The 20,922-nt window shown below is 38.1% G+C and overlaps 1 protein-coding gene across 3 annotated transcripts in view; it reads left to right on the plus strand.

The window, feature by feature from the left end:
- Nucleotides 1-20,922, plus strand: part of Dcc (DCC netrin 1 receptor) — a 1,032,721-nt gene that overhangs the window by 711,381 nt on the left and 300,418 nt on the right. For all 3 annotated transcript variants that reach the window (XM_057788956.1, XM_057788957.1, XM_057788958.1), the window contains exon 8: nucleotides 4,171-4,327. In XM_057788956.1, the coding sequence (XP_057644939.1) occupies nucleotides 4,171-4,327 (157 nt within the window). The remainder of the gene's footprint in view (nucleotides 1-4,170; nucleotides 4,328-20,922) is intronic.

The following is a 20,922-nucleotide window of genomic DNA, read 5'->3' on the forward strand; positions in this document are numbered from 1 at the left end:
AGGCCCTGAACGAAGTGAATGCAATCAGAGAACTAGAGAAAATAGTCTGCAAAAATCAGTTAAAAATACTGTATTCATTAGCCGTCATGATCCAGATCTGTTCTTTTAATCCCCTCTGTATATGACATAATAGTTACATGTGATATAGATTAATATACCTAAAATTGAGAAAGGAGAAACACAATTAGGCTTAATGGAGTAAAGATTATAAATGGAACAAACATCAAAAACAACCAAATTTTACAAATTTTTATCAAGATTGACTGTACAGTTTCTCCTGTATATATAGTTTTTGCATTTACTGAACCAGCTTACTAATATTTAAATGATCAGAAATGTGACTTTTCAAGAAGCCGCTGCATGAGAAATTGCTTCCTTAATGGTGTTTACCAGTTATTCCCTTCTCCTGAAGACTGGGGTCTTCCCCACATCTCAGTTCCATCTATATCAGATCTCAGGACAAAACTGAAGCCTTCCTAGCCATGAGCTACCTTATAATATTTAATAATAATACATGGTCCCCACATACACAGAATGTAATGCTTAGCCAACAGTGGGAACTATGAAAACTCCTGAGAAGCTGTGCCTGTTGAGCCTGGCTGGTTGCTTAGACCTTCAGTAACACGGAGTGTGGTAAGAGGTCACATGTTTGGTTCCAGGTGCTCAGCTACAAAATAATACCACAGAAACCATATTTGCAATGCTGTTCGGTCAATAGCATATTTCTGGCTAACTCATATCTTAAATTAACCCATCTCTATTAATCTGTGTATTGCCACGAGACTGTGACTTACTGGGTAAAGTTCCAGTGTCTGTCTCTGGCGGAGCTACATGGCTTCTCTTTGACTCCACCCTTCTTTCTCGCAGCATTCAGTTTAGTTTTCCCCACCTAGCTCTGTTCTGCCCTAGCAGGCCGGCCAGTTTCTTTACTAACCAATGATATTCACAGCATACAGAGGGGAATTCCATATCAACAGAGAGATTGCATGTTGCAGATTCAAGAGGCTGGTACCTGGGGCTAGCTCTCACCTTCTGGAACAGATATTCCTTGCCCATTTCTGTGTCTGAACTAGCATCCTAGCAGTAATGATAAATTAACAAAAGCAAAAAACCTTTTAAAATCCATTAACTTAGCAGACAGATAGCTTCCATCTATCTAAGAGCAAAGAATATCATTTTTTTTTTTTTTTTTGGTTTTTCGAGACAGGGTTTCTCTGTGGTTTTGGAGCCTGTCCTGGAACTAGCTCTTGTAGACCAGGCTGGTCTCGAACTCACAGAGATCCGCCTGCCTCTGCCTCCCGAGTGCTGGGATTAAAGGCGTGCGCCACCACCGCCCGGCAAAGAATATCATTAGATAACATCTTGGACCTATAGAAAAGCTTGCCTCATCTTGATGTGACTATCTCTCTGATCTCATCAATGTGTGTTAAACTTGCCTTCATTCAGCCCTATCTTTTTTCTATAAAATTATAAAACTTTATGGAATCAATTTCACATTGAAACATGGAATATGGTGTAACCTTCGTTTATATTTCCAGGCCCTGGTCACTCAACATTGCTCTAGAATAAACTATTCTTCATTGCCTTTAAAAAACAAAAACAGGTTCTGTAGAGGCAACTGTGCTGTTTGTAGCTTGAGGCTAGAAATCATCTATCAAGATGAAACATTTTCTTGATTCAGGAAGCTGAACAAAAGAAAAAAACATATCCATCAAAGATGAATTATGCGTTTACAAACACACCATAATTAGGAGAAGAATGACGTTGGAATTGAAAACTGACTCAAAAATCTGCAAATCCATTTTCCCAACTCTCAGTGCTGCAGAGCCCTTCCTATGAGCAACAATCACTAAGTTCGCTTTTAAATTCAGGGACACTCTACAGCAAATTACAATTATGTATTGTTAAATTAAAGGCATTTTTTTTTCTATACCAGCAGATTATTCATGCTAACTACATCAGCCTTTGGCTAGTCCCTATTCAACTGAAAACTACATAGTAATCATATTTTATTTAAATGAAATCAATTGCTATACATGTATGGCGGACACTGTGATATTTTGGTGTATGCACTGTGTCGGATGGTTTTATGTCAACTTATACAAGCTGAAGTCTTGTGAGAGGAAGGAACCAAAATTCAGAAAATGCCTCCATCAGATCAGGTTGTAGACAAGCCTGTAATTTTCTCGATTAATGATTGAGATGGGAGAGTTCAGCCTTTGTGGGTGGTGCCATCTTTGAGATGGTCATTCTGGGTTCTATAAGAAAGCAGAGTGAGCAAGTCTGGAGTGCAAAGCATTTAGCAGCACTCTCCATGGCCTCAGCATCAACCCCTGTGCCCAAGTTCCTTCATTGTTTGAGTTCCTTCGTTGACTTCCTTTGATGATGAACAATGGTGTGGGAGTATAGCCAAATGAAGCCTGTCTTCTCCATCTTGCTTTTGCTCATGGTTTTTTATCACAGCAAGTGTAACCCTAAGTAAGACAAGCACAAATGGTGGCATGGTGATACCAAACTAATTGCAAATCTATCACCTGACTCTCCTATCATTTGCTAAATGTGACATTTCAAATGTATTCTTCCATAGTTTACAACATAGAACATATTATTTTGAACTGTCCATCTGCCTGTGCTCTTCCATGTAATTTATTTTAAAATTAATAAAGCAGATCCAGAGAGAAAACTACAATATAATCACATAACTGTGTAGGACCCAATAAAGTTGAGGACACAGAGCTATAACTAGGGTGACTTGCGCCTGAGGCTAGAGATGGGAAGGTGTTGATCACTTCGTTTCACACTGATTATAAAGCTCTTAACTTGTTGCTTTTAATTATTTTCAGTCCTCTAAAATTACATAAACAGACTACTCTAAGTTGTATCAAAAGCCTACTCTGAGTAAATTAAGGTTTTGTCATTTCTGTTTGTTTTCATGTGGTGTAATGCTCACACAGAAGTCTATGCTTGTGTTTTGGAATGCTGGTATCTCATCAGATTAATATTAAATGAGAATCTTACAGAAGTCTATGTCACTTTGTGTACAACTGTTTGTCCTATGTCTTTTCTGTTGTTAATCACCTCTCACCTAAGAAATCAGTAATTAAAAGAATCATAACTTTTCTTTGACAGTAGAAATTGTGTATTTACCTGACATCAGATGGCATCCTTATTTATGATAATTATATATAATTGCATCTTCTAAAATAAGGAAAATCACAAACAAAGCAATCAACAGCTTTGTTACATCCCTGTGAGAATATGACCCTTCTCTTTCTGCTTCAACCTGTTGGAAAAGCTGATTGATTCACTTTGACCAAATCATTACTAATTTAATTTTGTACATGAACATCTTGCTTATATTCTAGATTGTAGCTTTTACTTCAAATATGGGCACATGAATTTGTTTGTTCATTCACTCATTTATTCATTTACTTACTCAACTCCTGCTTCGTGCCAGAAAGGATTCAGAGAAATGTCATTAGTTACATATGACAATTTGTTTTACATTCATATCACTGATTCTTCTCTTGTTCAAAATATTTATTCACTGATCTCCTAAGAAACATAATACTTTTATTATAAAATTTATTTTATTATAAATTTATATTATTATAAATATTGCATTGATTCCATATCTCTAATGCAAAAGCCTATCTAGATCTTAAATATATATCACAAATTCACATTATCAAGGTTTTGTTATGGTGGATGGAGAGTCCCTACTGTACTGCTTTTTTCTGATCTGTGTGCAGTGGTATATGCTTGCTCATGCATTCAGATCCCACAACACACACAGACCACACACACACACACACACACACATGCACACTCACACAAAATGACTTTTAAACATTAAAATAAATGCATTAGTCAATGTCTTTCACTGCTGTTTGCCTACATTGGCATTGTTTCTATTTTTGTCATGGATTCCAATAATAATAAAAATTACATAGCATACAATAAAATCATATACGCTATTGATAAGTCATTGTTCAAAAGTCAGGGAATTCTAGTTTATCCCTGATTTCACTTTAGATGCTACTTATTTCTCTTGTTAGCCTTTGTTAGAAGTTATTTGATATTCTTGGCTGTGTATGTTATAATTCAGATCTGACTTCATGCTGAAGTCAGCACCAACACTTCTGATGGTCTCCTCTTGTCTCTCCTTAGCCATCCCAAGCTCCAGTATCCTTCCTTCTGCTCCCAGAGATGTGGTCCCTGTCTTGGTTTCTAGTCGCTTTGTCCGTCTGAGTTGGCGTCCACCTGCAGAAACAAAAGGAAACATTCAAACCTTCACAGTCTTTTTCTCCAGAGAGGGTGACAACAGGTAGGTACTATCCTTCAACTTCAGCTTCTTTCCCCAACACTTTCAATGTCCATGGGAGAAGCCAATGTTGGGAGAACTTGTAGAGGAGCTGGAACAAAGTGTGAAATCTTTACGCCGCTTTTCATCCAGACTGAGTGAATATGTATGCTTTGTCAAAACAGGCTAACTTAACAAATTAATCAAAGTCGTTTACATAACATACCTGACAAAAAGCAAGAATGCAAATGATTCTTTGATTTTTTTTTCTTTGATTTTTACACTGATACAGAAAAAAATTATCTGGATGCTGGAAGAACAAAGTATTAAGAGCCACTGTGACTAGTCACTGACATCATATGATCCGAAGAAAACAATGATTTTCTGACTATTAACAAAGAAGATATAATAATTAGCTTGCAAGGTTTCTGTTAGGGATAAATTAAGATCACATATATAAAGTTCCTAGCAGAGAGTGCTTTGTTCCTTAGAAGTTGTTTGGTGACTATCGTAATTGCCTAGGTAAGAGTGAACTGTGCTTTCCAAGTCTCAGCTCTCAGCTCGTGCTTTTGATTTTCTGAAGCATTTTACCCACAGAATATTTCAAGATGGTTTTGAAATGTGACTTCTCAGTTTTGAGACAATATTGAGTAAGTTCGAGGCTGGAAACAGAGATTCATTTATTGGTACTCTAGTTTCTCACGTGTAGGGTTTCAGTGAGGTGGGGAATCTTTAGGCACACCCCAGGACCCTCTGGACAGTTTTGATTAACAGGAGATTGTTAAAGGTCCTTTAGAATTACAACTGAAGAAATACATTCATTCTGCTTATCAAATGTTTTCGGTTTTGTTTGTTAATGTAATTAAATCATATCTTTTACAGTTTTTGTTTGCTTTTGAAGTTGACATGACTCTAAAGTGAAAGGGGAAACATATATACACAGGGCCTATGTTTCTTAAGGCTACCCATTGGCCTTTCCTGTGCAGCAATTGTCTCTCTGACTCCACAATGTCATGGGAGAATTTGGGTCTGGGTGTGTAAAAACTGGAGGCAATAATCTTGCCCAGTTATTTTCATGAGTTTCTATGGGCTTCCTGAAGATAATTTAATTCATCATTCCCAACCCATGCTGATTGTCTTCTCGAATACTATTTCTCTTTTTTTCTGCATTTGTGCTAATATCTTTTATTCAATTACTCAAGAAAGAAACCCCCAAGTTCCACTCTCTCCTCCCTGCTTCTCAACACTGTTCATTATCAGGTCTTATGTATCTATCTCAACCCAAGCAATTCATGCCTCTTTTATTCTGTCAGTCACTTCATTAACATTTACTCAGTTTCTTCAACTAGTTCTGCTGCTTCTAATAGTCCTCTCACTGTATATAGTTATCATAATGAAATACAGGTTGGATTACTCACTCCTCTGTTGAAAATGTGAAGAGTCATGTATTTAAATGCATTTGAATATTAAGTGTAAAGAAAGAGAGAGTAAAAGCTTTAGAAAACTTATAACTATAGAACTCCAACCCTAAACTTTTTATAAGGAGTTTTTAAAACATAGCATACAATGGATAAAAATAATCACTAGAAATTTGAAAATGGAACTGCAATTTATCAGTTGTGTGATTTTTTGTGTGTTTAATTTTTATAAATGATAGACAAACAGCAAACCCCTTAGAACAGATAAAAGTATTTACTTCTCAAGACTACTCAGAGAAATATGTGAAGGATTTCTTTCAGCGCAGACACTGTCCACAAGTAGAGTAAAAGGCTGAAAACAGCAACCTCAGAGACAATTTGAAGAAGAGGATTAAACTAATTTTCAGTAGATAAAGGGAGGGAGGTAAACAGGAAGAAGAAGAAAGGAAAAAAAAGGCAGGAAGTAAGGAATGGAGAGAATGAGGAGCTACAAAGCTGAGTTTGCAGCTATTACAATTTGTGTTGATCATTTATTTCACAATTGTTTCCAAGTCCCTGCCTTTAACACCATTGAACCATGTCTTCTCCTTTCAACATTTCCTACCTTGAAATCTGTTCTCTGCATCTTCTCACTTCTCCCTCCTATAGTGGCACCCTAAGCCTTGCCATGTAGTATCTCTATTACTTAACTCACTCTCCAAAGTCATATCTCCCCATCTTCTAGTTAACTGCTTTCTTGCATCAAGCATTTGATTTCATAGGTATCTACAATCCACTGGTCCTGGTGTGACTTTTCTGCTCTGCAACATTCTTTCCCTTCGTTTATTAGGTAATTAAAATTTCATGGATAACTACTGAGAGCACATGCTAATATGTACCAGTGTTTGGCTTTCTATGTTTCTACTTGAAATTACTTGAAACTAAGATGAGCAAATACAACATTTCACTAAAACTGCCATTCAGTCAGCTGAATATAGCAGGCAGAAAGGTTCAGCTATGCTCACTTTAGTCACTTTAAATTCATAATTTCACACTACCATCAGTTAGATCATATTTATATAAGCCTCTGTCACACATCTTCTTAATGATATTTAGTGATTCTCCTCCATTCTCACCATTTTAACATGTTAAGGCCTCCCTTACTCATAATCAACAACTTCCAGGCTAATCAGAAGTGAATGTTTACAAATATTTATGTTTCCCTTAAATAGCTGGCTATATCTTTAAGCCAGCTACAATGGACAATTTAAGTGTACAGTGTGTCTTTCCTTGAATTTCCATAAAAAATGGCCTGTACATTTTTTCTTAATGAAAAAAAAATATTCCAAACCAGAGTTTTGTGCTGGTCATGTACTACTGGGCATGGGGCCTGCCCTTAAAAGTTTTGTATACCTAGCAAGACTCCATTGGAGAAAATTAACTTTCTCTTGACAAGTGATTGCTGGTTGGAGATAGCTTCTTGGATAGGTATGGGAGTTCCTGTCTTCTTCCCTCTCTGGATTGGGACCTCATCTGACTTGGACCTATGCAATCCCTGTGTGTGCTACAGTTGATGTACATCGTTCCTGTTGTGTCTGGAAGGAATTGTTTTCTTGGAATCTTCCATCCCCAAGGGCTCTTAAAATCATTGTGTCCCCTTTTTCATGTAGCTCCCTAAGATCTGAAGAAAGAGGTTTGATGAAGATGTCCAATTTAGAACTCAGAGTCCCAACTCACTCTTAACACAGAGTTCAGTTACGGGTCTCTGAATTTCTCTGATGTCCAAGGGTGACCAGAGGTAATTAGGAGTAATTCATTGCTATGCTTCTTAAACAGAATGCTATGTAATGATCTGTTGTTAGATTTCCTTTGTACTTTAATAAATAAGGCTTGCCTGAAGATCAGAGAGTAGACCAGACAGTGGTGATACACACCTTTAATCCCAATAGTCACACTATTTTGCCACAGAAACCAGATGGTAGTCGTACATGCCTTTAATCCTAGCCCTAGAGAAGGATATAATATGGGAGGAGACAGCTCTCAGACACAGTCTCATCCTGAAGATTCCTGGAGGCAGAATCACCATTTTGAAATAGAGGTAAGAGCCAGGGGCTGTCTGATCTGCTTTTCTGACGTTCATTATCAGTCTCTGGGTTTTTATTAATCATGATACTATGTTTTCCTAGGTCCATGGTCTATATAGTCTTGAGATACCCAAGTCAGTGTCATTGAAAGATTTATCATATGGTGTGGTGTTTAAATCCAATCAGAGAGTTGTGGGGTAATCCCTCATTTATGAATAATTTTACCAGTATCTTATGGAGACAGATCACCAACAAAGATTGAAGTAGTTGTAACATGGTTGGTGTTTACTTTTCTTCTCTAGGAATGCAAAATACCTTCCAGAAAAGTGAATACTAGTCAGTAGGGGAGAAGACATTAGTTAGGCATCTGCTCAATTTCTCTCATTCAATGGAATATATTGGCCTTGTCTTCACCAATAGGGCCTTACCATCAGTTTCTGAAGAGCAAACAATGACCTTGGCAATAATTTTTGTTTTGGGGAGGTTTTCATGGGCCTCTTTGCCAACAACACAATTAGATGTAACCAATTCATGAGTCTGGAGCACTCGGTGGATAGAGTTTGGGGGGGGGGGATTTGTCTCCCTCATTATTTGAGGATTCCATTTAGAGCTCTTTCTTCTGTGTATAAATTTTAAAAATCTCCGACTGTAGTAGGTTTCCATATAAACCCTCAAATGACAATTAGTTTTAGCTGTCTAAAATGGGATACCCTTCTGAATGCTGTGAATATGTCTTATTACCATTAAAAAGCTGATTTGACCAATAGCCAGGCAGCTGAGAAATAGGGAAAAAGAAGGCAGAGTCAGGGAGATGCCAGAAACAATCAGGGAAGCAAGATGTGAGTTAATAAGCCACCAGCCTTGTAGTAAAGTATAGAATAATAGAAATGGGTTAATTTAATTTGTAAGAGTTAGTTAATAATAAGCTTGAGCTAACAGGCCAAACAGTTTGTAGTTAATATTAAGCCTCAGCGTGTTTATTTGGGAACTGGTGGGTGGGAGAGAAACCTCCAGTTACAGGTATCCTGCTGTATCACTTTCTTTTTTCTTTTTTTTTTTTTTTTTTTGGTTTTTAGAGACAGGGTTTCTCTGTGGTTTTGGAGCCTGTGCCTAGAACTAGCTCTTGTAGACTAGGCTGGTCTCAAACTCAGAGATCTGCCTGCCTCTGCCTCCTGAGTGCTGGGATTAAAGGCGTGCACCACCACCGCCCGGCTGTATCTCTTTCTTTACTCTCATCTTTTCTCCCTTTATCCATTTAATCATTATTTTCTAGATTCCTTCCTTTCTCTCCATAATTATATATTCTAATTCCACTTTAGGAGATCCTTTACACAGTGATTATATGGATTGCAGCATGCCTATCAAATTCTAAAATCCACATATTTTTTAATCACTGTTCTATTGCTATGAGGAAAAACTATGCCCAAGGAAGTTATTATAAGAAAAAAGCACTTGTTTGGGGGCTTCCTTACAGTTTTAGAGGTTCACGTCATTATTACCATGGCAGGAAGCATGGTGGGATACAGGAAGACCCTGGGTCAGTAGCTTAGAACTACATCCTGATCTGTGGCCAAGAGGGAGGTTTGGCATGGGCTTTTGAAATCTTAAAGCCAACCCTGGTGACACTGTGCCTACGAGAAAGTCAGACTCCTTAATCCTTTTAATATTTTCAAATAGTGGTACTTCCTGTTGACTAAGCAGTGAAATATATGAGCCTATGGCAGCCATTTTTATTCAAACAACCACAACAAATAAAAGAACACACATTATACATGTCTTTATATGTCTATTTGGGTATGGTTACCTTACTCAGTAATTTTTTTAGTTCAATTCATTTACATGTGAATTTCATTCTTTTTGAACAGCTGAGTAATATTTTTGTGCAAATGTGCCACATTTTCTTATCTATTCATCTATTAATGAACATCTAAGCAGTTTTCAAATTCTGGCTATGATGAATAGAGAAGGATTAATCATGGATTATGGCATGGCTGTCACTGAGTGTGTTTTCTTTCACTGGTATCCAGGCATCTAGGGTTGGTATGTTGTGATTCTAAGTGTTGCTATCTAGTCTTATCTCTGTTTGGTGGGTGTTCTAATCCCTTGTTTCTGTTAGCCTTTCTGAGTCTTAGAAAAGTGGAGAGGTTGTTTGGTTGTCTGGTATGGATTGCTTCAGAAGGTCAGTTGGTGGCAGAGAGGAATAGAGGTGGATTAGGAGAAAAAATGGGAGACTCTTCGGGGACAGAGTTAAGTGTCTTCATACTTAGATGTGGGATGCACCTGGAGTTCAAGAGGTGGTGGAAGAGGGGATCCTGCAAGTATGTATCACTAACACAAAGAATATCTTGGAATGACCTATACTTTTAAATTAGACTGAAATTAACCCTGTATACTAGATTGTGTCCATTCTTACAATATAAGTGCAATATATTCTATTGTACATCAGTTTATCCTATTCAAGGTGATCACATTTATGAGTACATATGCACAGAATTGTCCTTCCCATTGTGATAAATTCCTCCTTCGTCCTCCTCTCTGTCCTCAACACCTTGCCTCCTAATCCCTTTCATAATAGTTTACTAAGTTGCTTAACTTTACTCCCATCTCTCACACTATTGTCTAACCATAATCTTGTTCCTTGTTTCTTATTGCAGTTCCTTTTATCATTGCTCTCCAAAGACCTGTATGCAGCTAAGAACAGTGAATTTATGTCACTCATATCACCTGACTTTCAACTAGTTTTGTCACATTTGATTACCCCTGCTTTCTTATCACTCACCTTTTGCATGCACGTGTGTGTGTGTGTGTGTGTGTGTGTGTGTGTCATCCTGCTCTGTGTTATTCTGCTTTTGTAGTCATCATTGCCATGATCCTTTTTTGGTTTCCACTTCTGAGCTACCTAGTTTTTAAATATTGAGTTGCCCCAGGACTCATCCTTGGGGATCTTCTTGTTCATGCCTTGTCTTTAAACTCTATGGACCAGTTACTGTCTTAAAAATTTCTCACTCTAACTTTAACTTTTACCTGTGATTTAGATACATTTATCAAATTACTCACATGAAATCAATCATTAGTATCTTTGAACAAAACCTGGTTTGTTCAAAATACTTGTGTCTGGCTTTAAAATCAAGAATAGTTATGATGTTGTTTCTAATTTAGTGGTAGAAACTAAGAGGTTTTTGTTTTAGCAGTGTTTATAATGCATTCAAAGTCAAGAAATCAATTAATGAAACACATATTAAATCCTAACACGTATTATACTATCTTTATTTATGGATACTGCTTCCCATCATACCATTGCAAAAGTCTAGGAAGTCAGGTCTTTTTAACAACTGACTTAACCTTTTAAATCATAAGTTAGATTGTGCTGGGTGCTTTTGTAATTTAAAACCTTTTGCTGCCTGCCTTTTTCTCTCAGATTAGATAAAAATCCTTCCTGTTCTAGACCCTTGTATCTTCTCTATTCCCACCATTTGTTGTGTTTACTAGTTTTCAATTTTCCTAAATATACCCATTCTGTCTTCCCTGTAGTTTCTCTACTGTATGTAGAATCCTCTCCCTGAGTCCACACCCACAGCTATGTAAATTATTTCCTAATTCATACTGAATTTATGCTGCACATCACCTCTTCAAGAACATAGTTCCTATATTCCCTGATCCTTTGCACTTCCTGTCTCCGTTTCCTAGCCACACAGTTTATTTATTTATTTTCTTATTTTGTTTTGTTTTGTTTCCTGAGTTTTGGGGAGACATAGGAAAAAGCAGTCTCACTATGTTAACTAGGAATACTCATAAACTCCTAGGCTCAAGTAATTTTCCCAACTCATCCCCCCAAATATTTGGGACTGGCACTGTGCCTGCATGCTTTGCCTACTTTCTATGATTTTTATTAATAATAGTTTTTTCATTAAACATCTTTCTCCTAGTAGAACATAAGCTTCCTGTGAGTGTTTTCCTTTGCTTTATTTCTCTTGATTCCTGGGACATTCTAAACACCCAAGAAAATAATGAAGGCTTAGCAACACTAGTTATGTTTTACGTTTGAACCCTAACTGATATGTTAACTACTACATGGAAATCTCCACTGTCTTCCAAGTCAGAATTCATTTTTTAAATCTTTGCGTGTGTGTGTGTGTGTGTGTGTGTGTGTGTGTGAGAGAGAGAGAGAGAGAGAGAGAGAGAGAGAGAGCGCAAGTGAGGCAGGAGAGAGAGACAGAGACAGAGACACACACACAGAGAGAGAGATACGGAATCAGTATAGGAGCATTTGCTATTTTTTGTCTCACTATATTTTTGTTGCATTCATGTAGTTTGTCCAACTGTTGACTGAAAATGAATTCTACTCTGCACAGACAATTTCTAATCAGATCTTATAAAATAAATTAGTAGAAAGACACAGTCATATTCTTGATAGTTTCTCCTAGCCAATAAAATGAATTGTGAAGGATGAAAGCTCTGAAAGCTTCTCAATGAAAACTTTCCTAATTTAGAAAAAGAAATTGACATAGAAATTTGATTTTAACATTCCCATTCCTTGTGTATGTTTTAGCGTCTCACTAGAGCAAATACACGCCATATGTCTCTGAAGACTTGGCGGTGCTATTTGTTTGTATCTGCAGTTTTGTTTGGCTCCTGAACACAGTGGTGTATTAAAAGGTAGAGGTTTTAACATTTGTGGCTGATGAGCAACAACTCTGTCGACAGATTACTCTAGCTAATGTTGTCAGTAGTCTGTCTGACTGGCTAATAGTATCAGGAAAGCAAGTGCCATGTTTACCTTTTTTTTTTTTTTTTTTTTAATTCTTCTCCTCTTATAACTTCTCTTCTTGGATTGTGCTTTCATTTTGCAGTTTGGAGAATATCATGAATTGCAAAGTTGAAAACCAGATTTCAGAGGGGGAGAAATTGCTTCCCTAATACACACTAGTACCTAGAAATCATTAGAACTAGAAGTGATCTTTGAGATTATAATCTATATTCTATGTAAGCATTCAGACACTGGTGCTCAAGGAAGGGAGTGATTCCTGGGTCCAAGGCCACAGAGTTGGCACCAACAATGTTAGACAGCGTTTGCAGAGTAATTACTACACTAGACCATAGGCCAACCATCTTGTGTGCTTAGTAGTGTCCACAAAAATATACGGAGAGATACGGTGAGAAGCCCACTTTTCAGTTATGTATCTAGTAAGAGGACCAGATTTTAATGCAAGGCTTAATCCAAATCAGGTTTCCTTACTTCGTTTCTTCTGTAGTGAATAAATAAGAAGGGAACATTTGCTTTCTTGATGTTTACAGAATCATGATATATTTATTCTCTATTTTCCTCTTTACTAAATTTTCAAACATGATGGATGATTTGATATATATATATTCATTTGTCATGAGTTAAAGACATTAGCATATTTTCTATATCTATAAAGATCATTATAACTTTAATTTTCTGGAGATTACTTGTGAACTTTGTCACAGTGCAGTCAAAGTGTAAAGGTCATACAATTATAAAATGGAACATTAAAAATTTGAATTCTGTCCCAAAACCCTATAAACTATGTTGCCTTGTCAATGAGTAGTTATTAGTCTAGAATTAATATTAGCATCTCTCTCTGTCTATCTCTGTCTCTCTCTCTCTCTTTCCCTTCCTCTCTCCCCCTGTTTGTGTGTTTATGTGGACTTATTATAGACTGAATAATCTTAGAATGGTTGTTTGTACACTGAGGAGCACACAAAAAGTGGTGCCCCTCAATCCCAGACTGATACCAAAGTTTAAGAGCTCCCTAAATAGTCTAGTATGAGGAGTCCACCTTGAAAGGGTGAAGAAGCTAAGAGTCCGATGACGGCAACAGTAGACACACTCATAGCAGAGGAGGGTAGCTGTACATGCCTGAAACTCTTGCTGCTTTTATAGAACCTCAGACTTTACTTATTGACAGTCTTACCATAGTACTTCATTTTGTTGTCCATCATGTTGTTTCTGGGAAAACGTCCATAGACATACCCAGATTTGTGTCTTATTAATTTTCTACTTGTCCCCTAATCCAATGACATTGACAATCAAGATTAATAATAGAAAATTGTTATGTGGTTTCCAGGTGGGTGGTGACAACCATATTTGGTATGTAAATTTGTGACGAATAGTAAATGATGCTTATAAAAAGTACCTGAAACATTAGCTCTTTCTCCATGGCAGTAAAAACACACTGTTTTTTTTAACTATCTCTGGACAGAAATCATAGTGTGGGTTCAAAATTAAAATAAATGAAATACAGGGATATTTCCTGACTTACTTACAGGGGGATTTATTGCTTTCAAAAGCATTATCCCATTTGATCCCCAGATAATGTAGTTATGATAATTTCTATTTTACAGAGGAGCATGTTTGGAAAGATTGATAAATAGTGCCTAAAGAGTTTTGCCAGTAGTAAATAGAAGAACCAGAATGTAAATGCAAGGTGATCCCTTCACCTCGTGCACAAAATAAGAGATAGTTCCTTTAAAGAGCTACATGTAAACTATAGTAAAAGTTCAGATGGAAGAATTAAAACGTTCTGTGAGCATCATTTAATTTAATCCTCACAGTAGCCTTGTGAGGTAGTTAGATAAGGGCTGGTATCTTCATTGTGCAAATGAAGCATGGTAGACTCCCAGATACCCCTGATGTGTTCAAGGTCACAGGCTATTTTGCAACAGAACAAAGCCTGGACCAAGTCTCCATCATGCAGCAGGGATGTTTTATATGGTTCTGTGCTGCCTCAGAAACCTGTGCTCACTGCCAGGGATTAGAGACAAGGTTTTTCTGATTGCCATAGAGGATTCATTTTAGAATTCACTGTGCATTGCATTTTCCAACATGGTGTTTACATATTCTTCCCCGGCTCTTCAGAGCTGAAGACTCTGCAACTGATGAAGCCTGTTATTCATGAAGGGAGTGTATTGTGCTGGAAAGAGGACAAGCCTCAAAATCCAAAGCACTACAGTGACCGAGGCAGAAAGTTTGGCGATGCCAGCCCACCGCACAGAGCCTCTGCTTCAGTTTAAACTCGATAGCAGCTAACTTTTTTTTTTTAACTGAACAATGTTTCTATGCCATTGATTGAGAGACTGATGATTTTATTCTTCCAATAGATATAATGTATACTGGAAACTGAGACATACAGTCTATAAAGGCTATATGGAAATGAAGCATTCTTCATTTAATGTGGCTCATCCAGCACTGTATTGAAGTCGTAGAGAAACCACAGGTCCTCTGGAAGTCTTGGGAGGATTGTCCTACTAAAAATGACTTTGACTTGGGCTAGATTTTGACCGACAGGGATGGCTGTGACTGGAACGCAGAACTTAGACCAGCGGTCAGCTACAAGGAAGACAGCAGGCTTGCAGCAAGCCTTTGCAGAAGTCAAAGGAAGTAGTGACCCTGGCTGAAAGGAGGGTGTCAGTGGAGAAGGCATCAGAGGTGAATTGGATTTTGGAAGCAATTGATGGGACGAGGCAATAGAGTACATATGAGTACAGAAGAAAGGGAACCAGGGGAAGAACTGGAGAGAGGGGAAATGGGGAGAGAATAGGGAGGAAAGGGAGAATCACTGTGTGCTGGAGTATTCTTTTTATTTTATTCTACTCATCTCTCTAGAAAGAATGTCTTTTTATGTATCCCTGACTGATCTAGAACTCACACTGAACACACTAAAGCCCAGGCTTCAGATTTGATATCCTTCCCTATATCCCACTTCCTGTTTGCCTGGTGGGCGATGACCAGTTCCTTGGGATACATCAAAACTAAGAAGCTTTGTGTAGTTCTATGAGAGTAGAAGGTCAGAAATGTCCAAATTTGCAAATAATAAAGTTAAATTCAGTTTTTCATTGGGCTCTACATTTTTCTCTGCTCTCCTCCCTGTCTCTCTCTCCCTCCTTCAATCCTCCCCCAAGGTCCCCATACTCAGAAGATCTTGTCTTCTTGCACTAGTTAGACTCACTAAAAGAACAAATATATTAAAAAGTGGATAACAAGGCACTGCTAAAAATATTTTTATTAAAATACATAGCTTCTTCACTACAAAGGAATTAATATAATTCTTCTTCTGTAAGCAACTAATTAGGTACTTGGCACCTCATGACAGCCTTTGTGCAGAACTCTTAAAACTAAATGCTAACACCAGCATACTTAGTTAAGGCAGAATATATTTATATAGCAGAAATTGTTTGTTACAAATAAACTTCTAAAAGCAAAATGCTTTAATATGCAAACTCTATTATCAAAGCATAAAAACACAAGTTCTGATTCCAGCTCACATAATGCCAAAAAGAATAAAGAAAGAAAACAATAACAACAAACCAGCTGCAAATAATAATAATAAATGATTGATTTTTCTGTTCCTAAAGAGAACATTGGAATTCAAAGTCTTCTCCAATTGCCTCCCACTCTCTGGTTTATAGACCTTAAGAACCTCACTATTCTCTACACTCAGAAAGTATACATTCTAATATCATGCCATTCGTTGCTTGTATTGAATATACAGACCAAGAGTAGTGATAATGTAAACAGACACTGTTTAGTTCTGCTAAAACTAAGAGAGAAGATGGTGGAACATGGATAGGTCCTTGCATTTCAGTTGGACCCTAATTGAATTTCACTGAGAACTAGATCTTGCCAACTACAAAAGGAAATCCGAATTGAAATATGGTGACGATGGGCTCATAAAGTGCACAGAACATGAGAAGCAAGGCAAAGGAGAGACAGTAGAAAGAGTCTGGATTCATGGAACATGTGGGCTTCCCACAGAGGACTGTGGAAATGTGGACCACCTTGCGGGTCTCAAGACTGCTGCAAGTAGGTGATTTTACATCAACTACAGGATGAGGCAGGATGCCAGGCTGTGGGTACTAATTAACAGATGACATAGGTCAAAAAGAAGAGTGCCAGTGAGAAGTAGCAATAGCTATGAATACCAATGGCAAAGGCAAAACACTAGGAAAATCTAACCTTATATTGCAAGTACCCACTATACCAGGAACTGCTTCCAGACATAAGGACTTGTCATCAAAGTAACCTAAGCAGAGTTCAGGCTCCTAGCAAATTTCCTGAGCTTGCTCCTTGTGCTACAATGTTTGCTTTGTATCTAAAACCGTGGCAGTGTTTAGGAGTTAATATATGTTATTGAAGCGAAATCTCTTCCTAAGTTTTCTCATTTCTCAACCCTAACAACACTCTCAAACTCCCAAGCAGTCCCAACTCTTATTTTCCAGAGGGGGAAGAATTCACACCTCACCTGTGCTGAGTTAGCATTTCTTTGCCCAGGTGATTGAGCAAGAGCAAAGTGCACCTTCCAGAGGGGAGAGGGGGACAAAGCTGTATGGTAATGACAAGATCTGCCTGTTTCCTGTGGCCTTCCAAGACTTAGCATAGCATCTGTTCTGGAACAAGTCTAGGGCTGTCCCTTCCCTGAAATAGGCTTCCTCAGAATCCGCCCTCATCCAGAGATCATTCTTTTGCAATTAGACTCATTAGATGCACTAATTTGTGGAAAGGTGTAACTACACATAAAGCTGAGATGTTTACCGGGGTGAAGCGGGAAAGCCATGCTGTCTTTTAGGTTCTCCTATGGAAGGGGCTCCATGGGACCCAATTTCAGCCTGTCAAAGCCAACTTTGATGATTCCTTTCTCCCAGAGCCCCATCCTTCAGTTCACTGGTTATCTCATCTGTCTCTTGTCCATGCATCAAGCTTTCTTATCTTCTCCAGTGTTCCCAGTCTTGTCATTTTACCTTAGCAACCACTTCATCACCAGCTGGCCGTGGTAGTACACCCCTGAAATCTTAAGAAGCGCGAAGACATCAAGACAGGAAGAGTGTAGTGGTAGTGCTGGTCCAGACAACATAGTTAGACACAGTTTCAAAATTAAATACAAAAAAAAAAGAATTTTTTTCCCAAAAAGTCGGTGGTGGCGCACGCCTTTAATCCCAGCACTTGGGAGGCAGAGGCAGGCGGATCTCTGTGAGTTCGAGACCAGCCTGGTCTACAGAGCTAGTTCCAGGACAGGCTCCAAAACCACAGAGAAACCCTGTCTCGAAAAACCAAAAAAAAAAAAAAAAAAGTCTTTAAAAAAAATGTTATAGTGGTATTTTTGTAAAGCAGCAGAGTTATTGTCCCATCCTCAGAGTGGTTGATTTTGAAACTGCAACTTGCAGGGAAATCTTATGAAGGTAAAGCCCAAGGCAGCTTTGCCTGGGTAAGAAATGAGTGTTCTCACTGACGATTTCCTTGCACCCCTTGGCAATAGGAGGGCACGCTATCTATCGCCGCTTCTGAGAAAAAAATGAATCAGGCTTCATTCCTCATTCTCAGGTGTTTCTAAGACTCAATCTATGATGGATGGATTCTAGAAGATATAGGCTATTTTCCCTCTCAACTTCAGCCAAATGGACTCCACAGGCCACTTCTGAGTTGAGAGAGGAGGGAAGTGAGGAGGGTTTGTTGTCTGAAAGTGTATCTCCTGTTCCAGCCTCACCTGAACTGTGTGCATTTGGGAGTTCTGTGTTTCTAGTTCTCAGGAGAGCATTCACTGAGGGTCAGGGGGGCCTAGGTCCCTCCAGGAGATACAGTGAGGATAAGACCACCATTACATAGTGATGGGGCAAGGACATCACATCTAGTAATGTTCTTGTCAGGACTCCTGTGCAAATCTGCTTCTCCACAGTGGAGCACTGGCTAGAGTGAGAAGACAGCAAACATTTAGTTACCTCTGCTGCAATACAGACACGCTGAGAGCTGCTCCCTAAAATGGTCTCTTAGCCAGGACCACAGAATACAAACAGTCATTCCAAACTTAGTCTTTACCTACTTTTGGACAGTAATTTCCCATAGTTTATTCATAACCATACACGCCAGGAAAATGTTAACAAAAGCCCTCTGACAATCAGTTTCCAATTTGTAGCTTAAAACAATTATGAGGAACGACTTGGCAGGAAATGTCATTTTGCTACAATGCCTTTGCATCCTTTTAGCAATATAATGTCACTCCACTGTGACCACAAGGAATCAGAAAGTCAGCTTGGCAGCAAAGGCCCCAACACTAGGATGAAACCCAGATGTCAACGGAGAGCAGGGCTGGAGCATTGGGCTACTATTTCCTCTCAGTGTCCATCAGCAAGATCCCATCTTCTTAGGGATCTCACCATGTTCACTACCAGAACATCTTTAAGACTAGCAGAAGCTTTAGTTATAACCATCTGCTAAGTATTCATTTAGATTACAGAATAATATTAATCATATAGACCATATTCACAATGCTTTGGTTCTTATTAGAGCATGTGCAGAGTTTCTGTACACTTTATCCCTCACTGCACCACATGCTAACGACTCAAATCTAAAGTTCCAAGTCCGTGGCAGCAATCTCTTTTCTTGGATGGAATAGAATGTTGCTATTTTACAGTAATAGTAAAATAAGGACAGAAACAATCACTAATAAGAGATTCCACGTTGCTTACCTAGTACCACGCTCTTTCCTCAGTGGCTTAACAAATTCAGTCATTTAATTCTTTCTGACTGTTGGTGTATAGTGTCTATTTTACTACCCAGGGCAACTGGGAAACTGGTATATGAGAAAACCAAAAGTTACCTTCCTAGATTTAGTCCAGCCCTGATATACATTGTCTGTATGACATTTCATTGTGGTTTTACTTTGATGTTGTAAGCAGATTTTTGAAAAGAGACACATAAAATTAAATGTTAAGTGCAGGCCTATCCGCAAGGCAGATCCTGGAGTATTGCCACAAGTTGAAGACACCCTGGCAGACATACTGAGTTTCAGAAAAGCCTGTCCTACAAAGTAAGATACCACCTTAAAACAAACTAAAGCTGAAAAATAAAATCTAAGTTTTTGAATTAAATCACTGACAAAACAAACTATTGCAAGTCTGCACTGAAAATAAAAATGGCAATCCATGCAGAGTTGTACAGGCAATTCTTCAAGGGAGCATCCACTAAGATGTCTCAGAACGACTTCCCTCGTAAGCATGGAATATGCCTATCTACATTTTATAAGCAACATCCAGAAAATATATAACAAATATCACAGTTTAATTTACAGGAAATGAGAGACAAATTGTCTCTCACCATAAGTTCCAAATGCCCATCATTCCATTTTTGCCTTAAAGACATCATGTACAAAAGCAAAAATAACCAAGACTCAAAAAGGTGCCTTGTTTCCCTAAGGCTAAATTGAGAGGATGGAGAACCACATGTCACTCCTTCTAACTGTGAATTCTTTGGGAAAATGAATCTCTAAATCTCACTTTATCAATTAACCAACGGTATTCACAGCATACAGAGGGGAATCCCACATCACTGTAGTCATATCTCTGTGCTGCAACAACAGTTTATTATTCCTGTGTAATATTTTGGTAGCCTTTAGCCAGTTTCCTTCTAACTCCTTTGCTTCTATCATTCCTAACTTCTAGTATTTGGTAGTTGGGTTAAGTTTGATTAAAAAAACTTTTTAAAAAATATATCATATGCTGGTAGGCAGGAGTTTTCTTGTCTCCCCTCACACCCCCCAGAACCCCTGTTTCCAAATAACCAGCAGTCACTTCCCAAATAACTGGCTTGGAGACTTAATAGAAATTATAAAGGCTTGATCCATAGCTAAGACTTGTTGCTAGCTAAGTCTTACATTTAAATACAGCCATATTTCTTACCTATGCTTTGCCATGTGTCTCTTGGCTTTGTACCTCACTTTTTTCATGTCTTGCCTCCTTGGCATCTGACTGGCATCTCTAAACCCTGCCCTTCTTCCTCCCAGCATTCTCCTAGTCTGACTTTCCTATCTAACCTTACTCTGCGCAGCTATTTGCCAATAAGTTTCTTTATTGAGTAATAGGATTAATCCATATTCATAAAATACAGGATTATTCCACAGCATATGCTATTTATCTTTTTATATGTCATTGAACATAATCTCCAGTTCCAACCACTTTCCTAAGGACCATATCTATTTTTCTTTGTGACAAAATAATTCCAATTGTATGTATATACCCTATGATTAAACATCCATCCATGATGAAAAACTAGGGTGGTCATATCTTAGGTATAGTGAAGAGTAAAACAATAAACAAGGGAGTGCAGATGTCTTTTTATTTTGATTAT

Source organism: Chionomys nivalis, chromosome 14, assembly GCF_950005125.1.
Source record: "Chionomys nivalis chromosome 14, mChiNiv1.1, whole genome shotgun sequence".
Lineage (NCBI taxonomy): Eukaryota > Metazoa > Chordata > Mammalia > Rodentia > Cricetidae > Chionomys > Chionomys nivalis.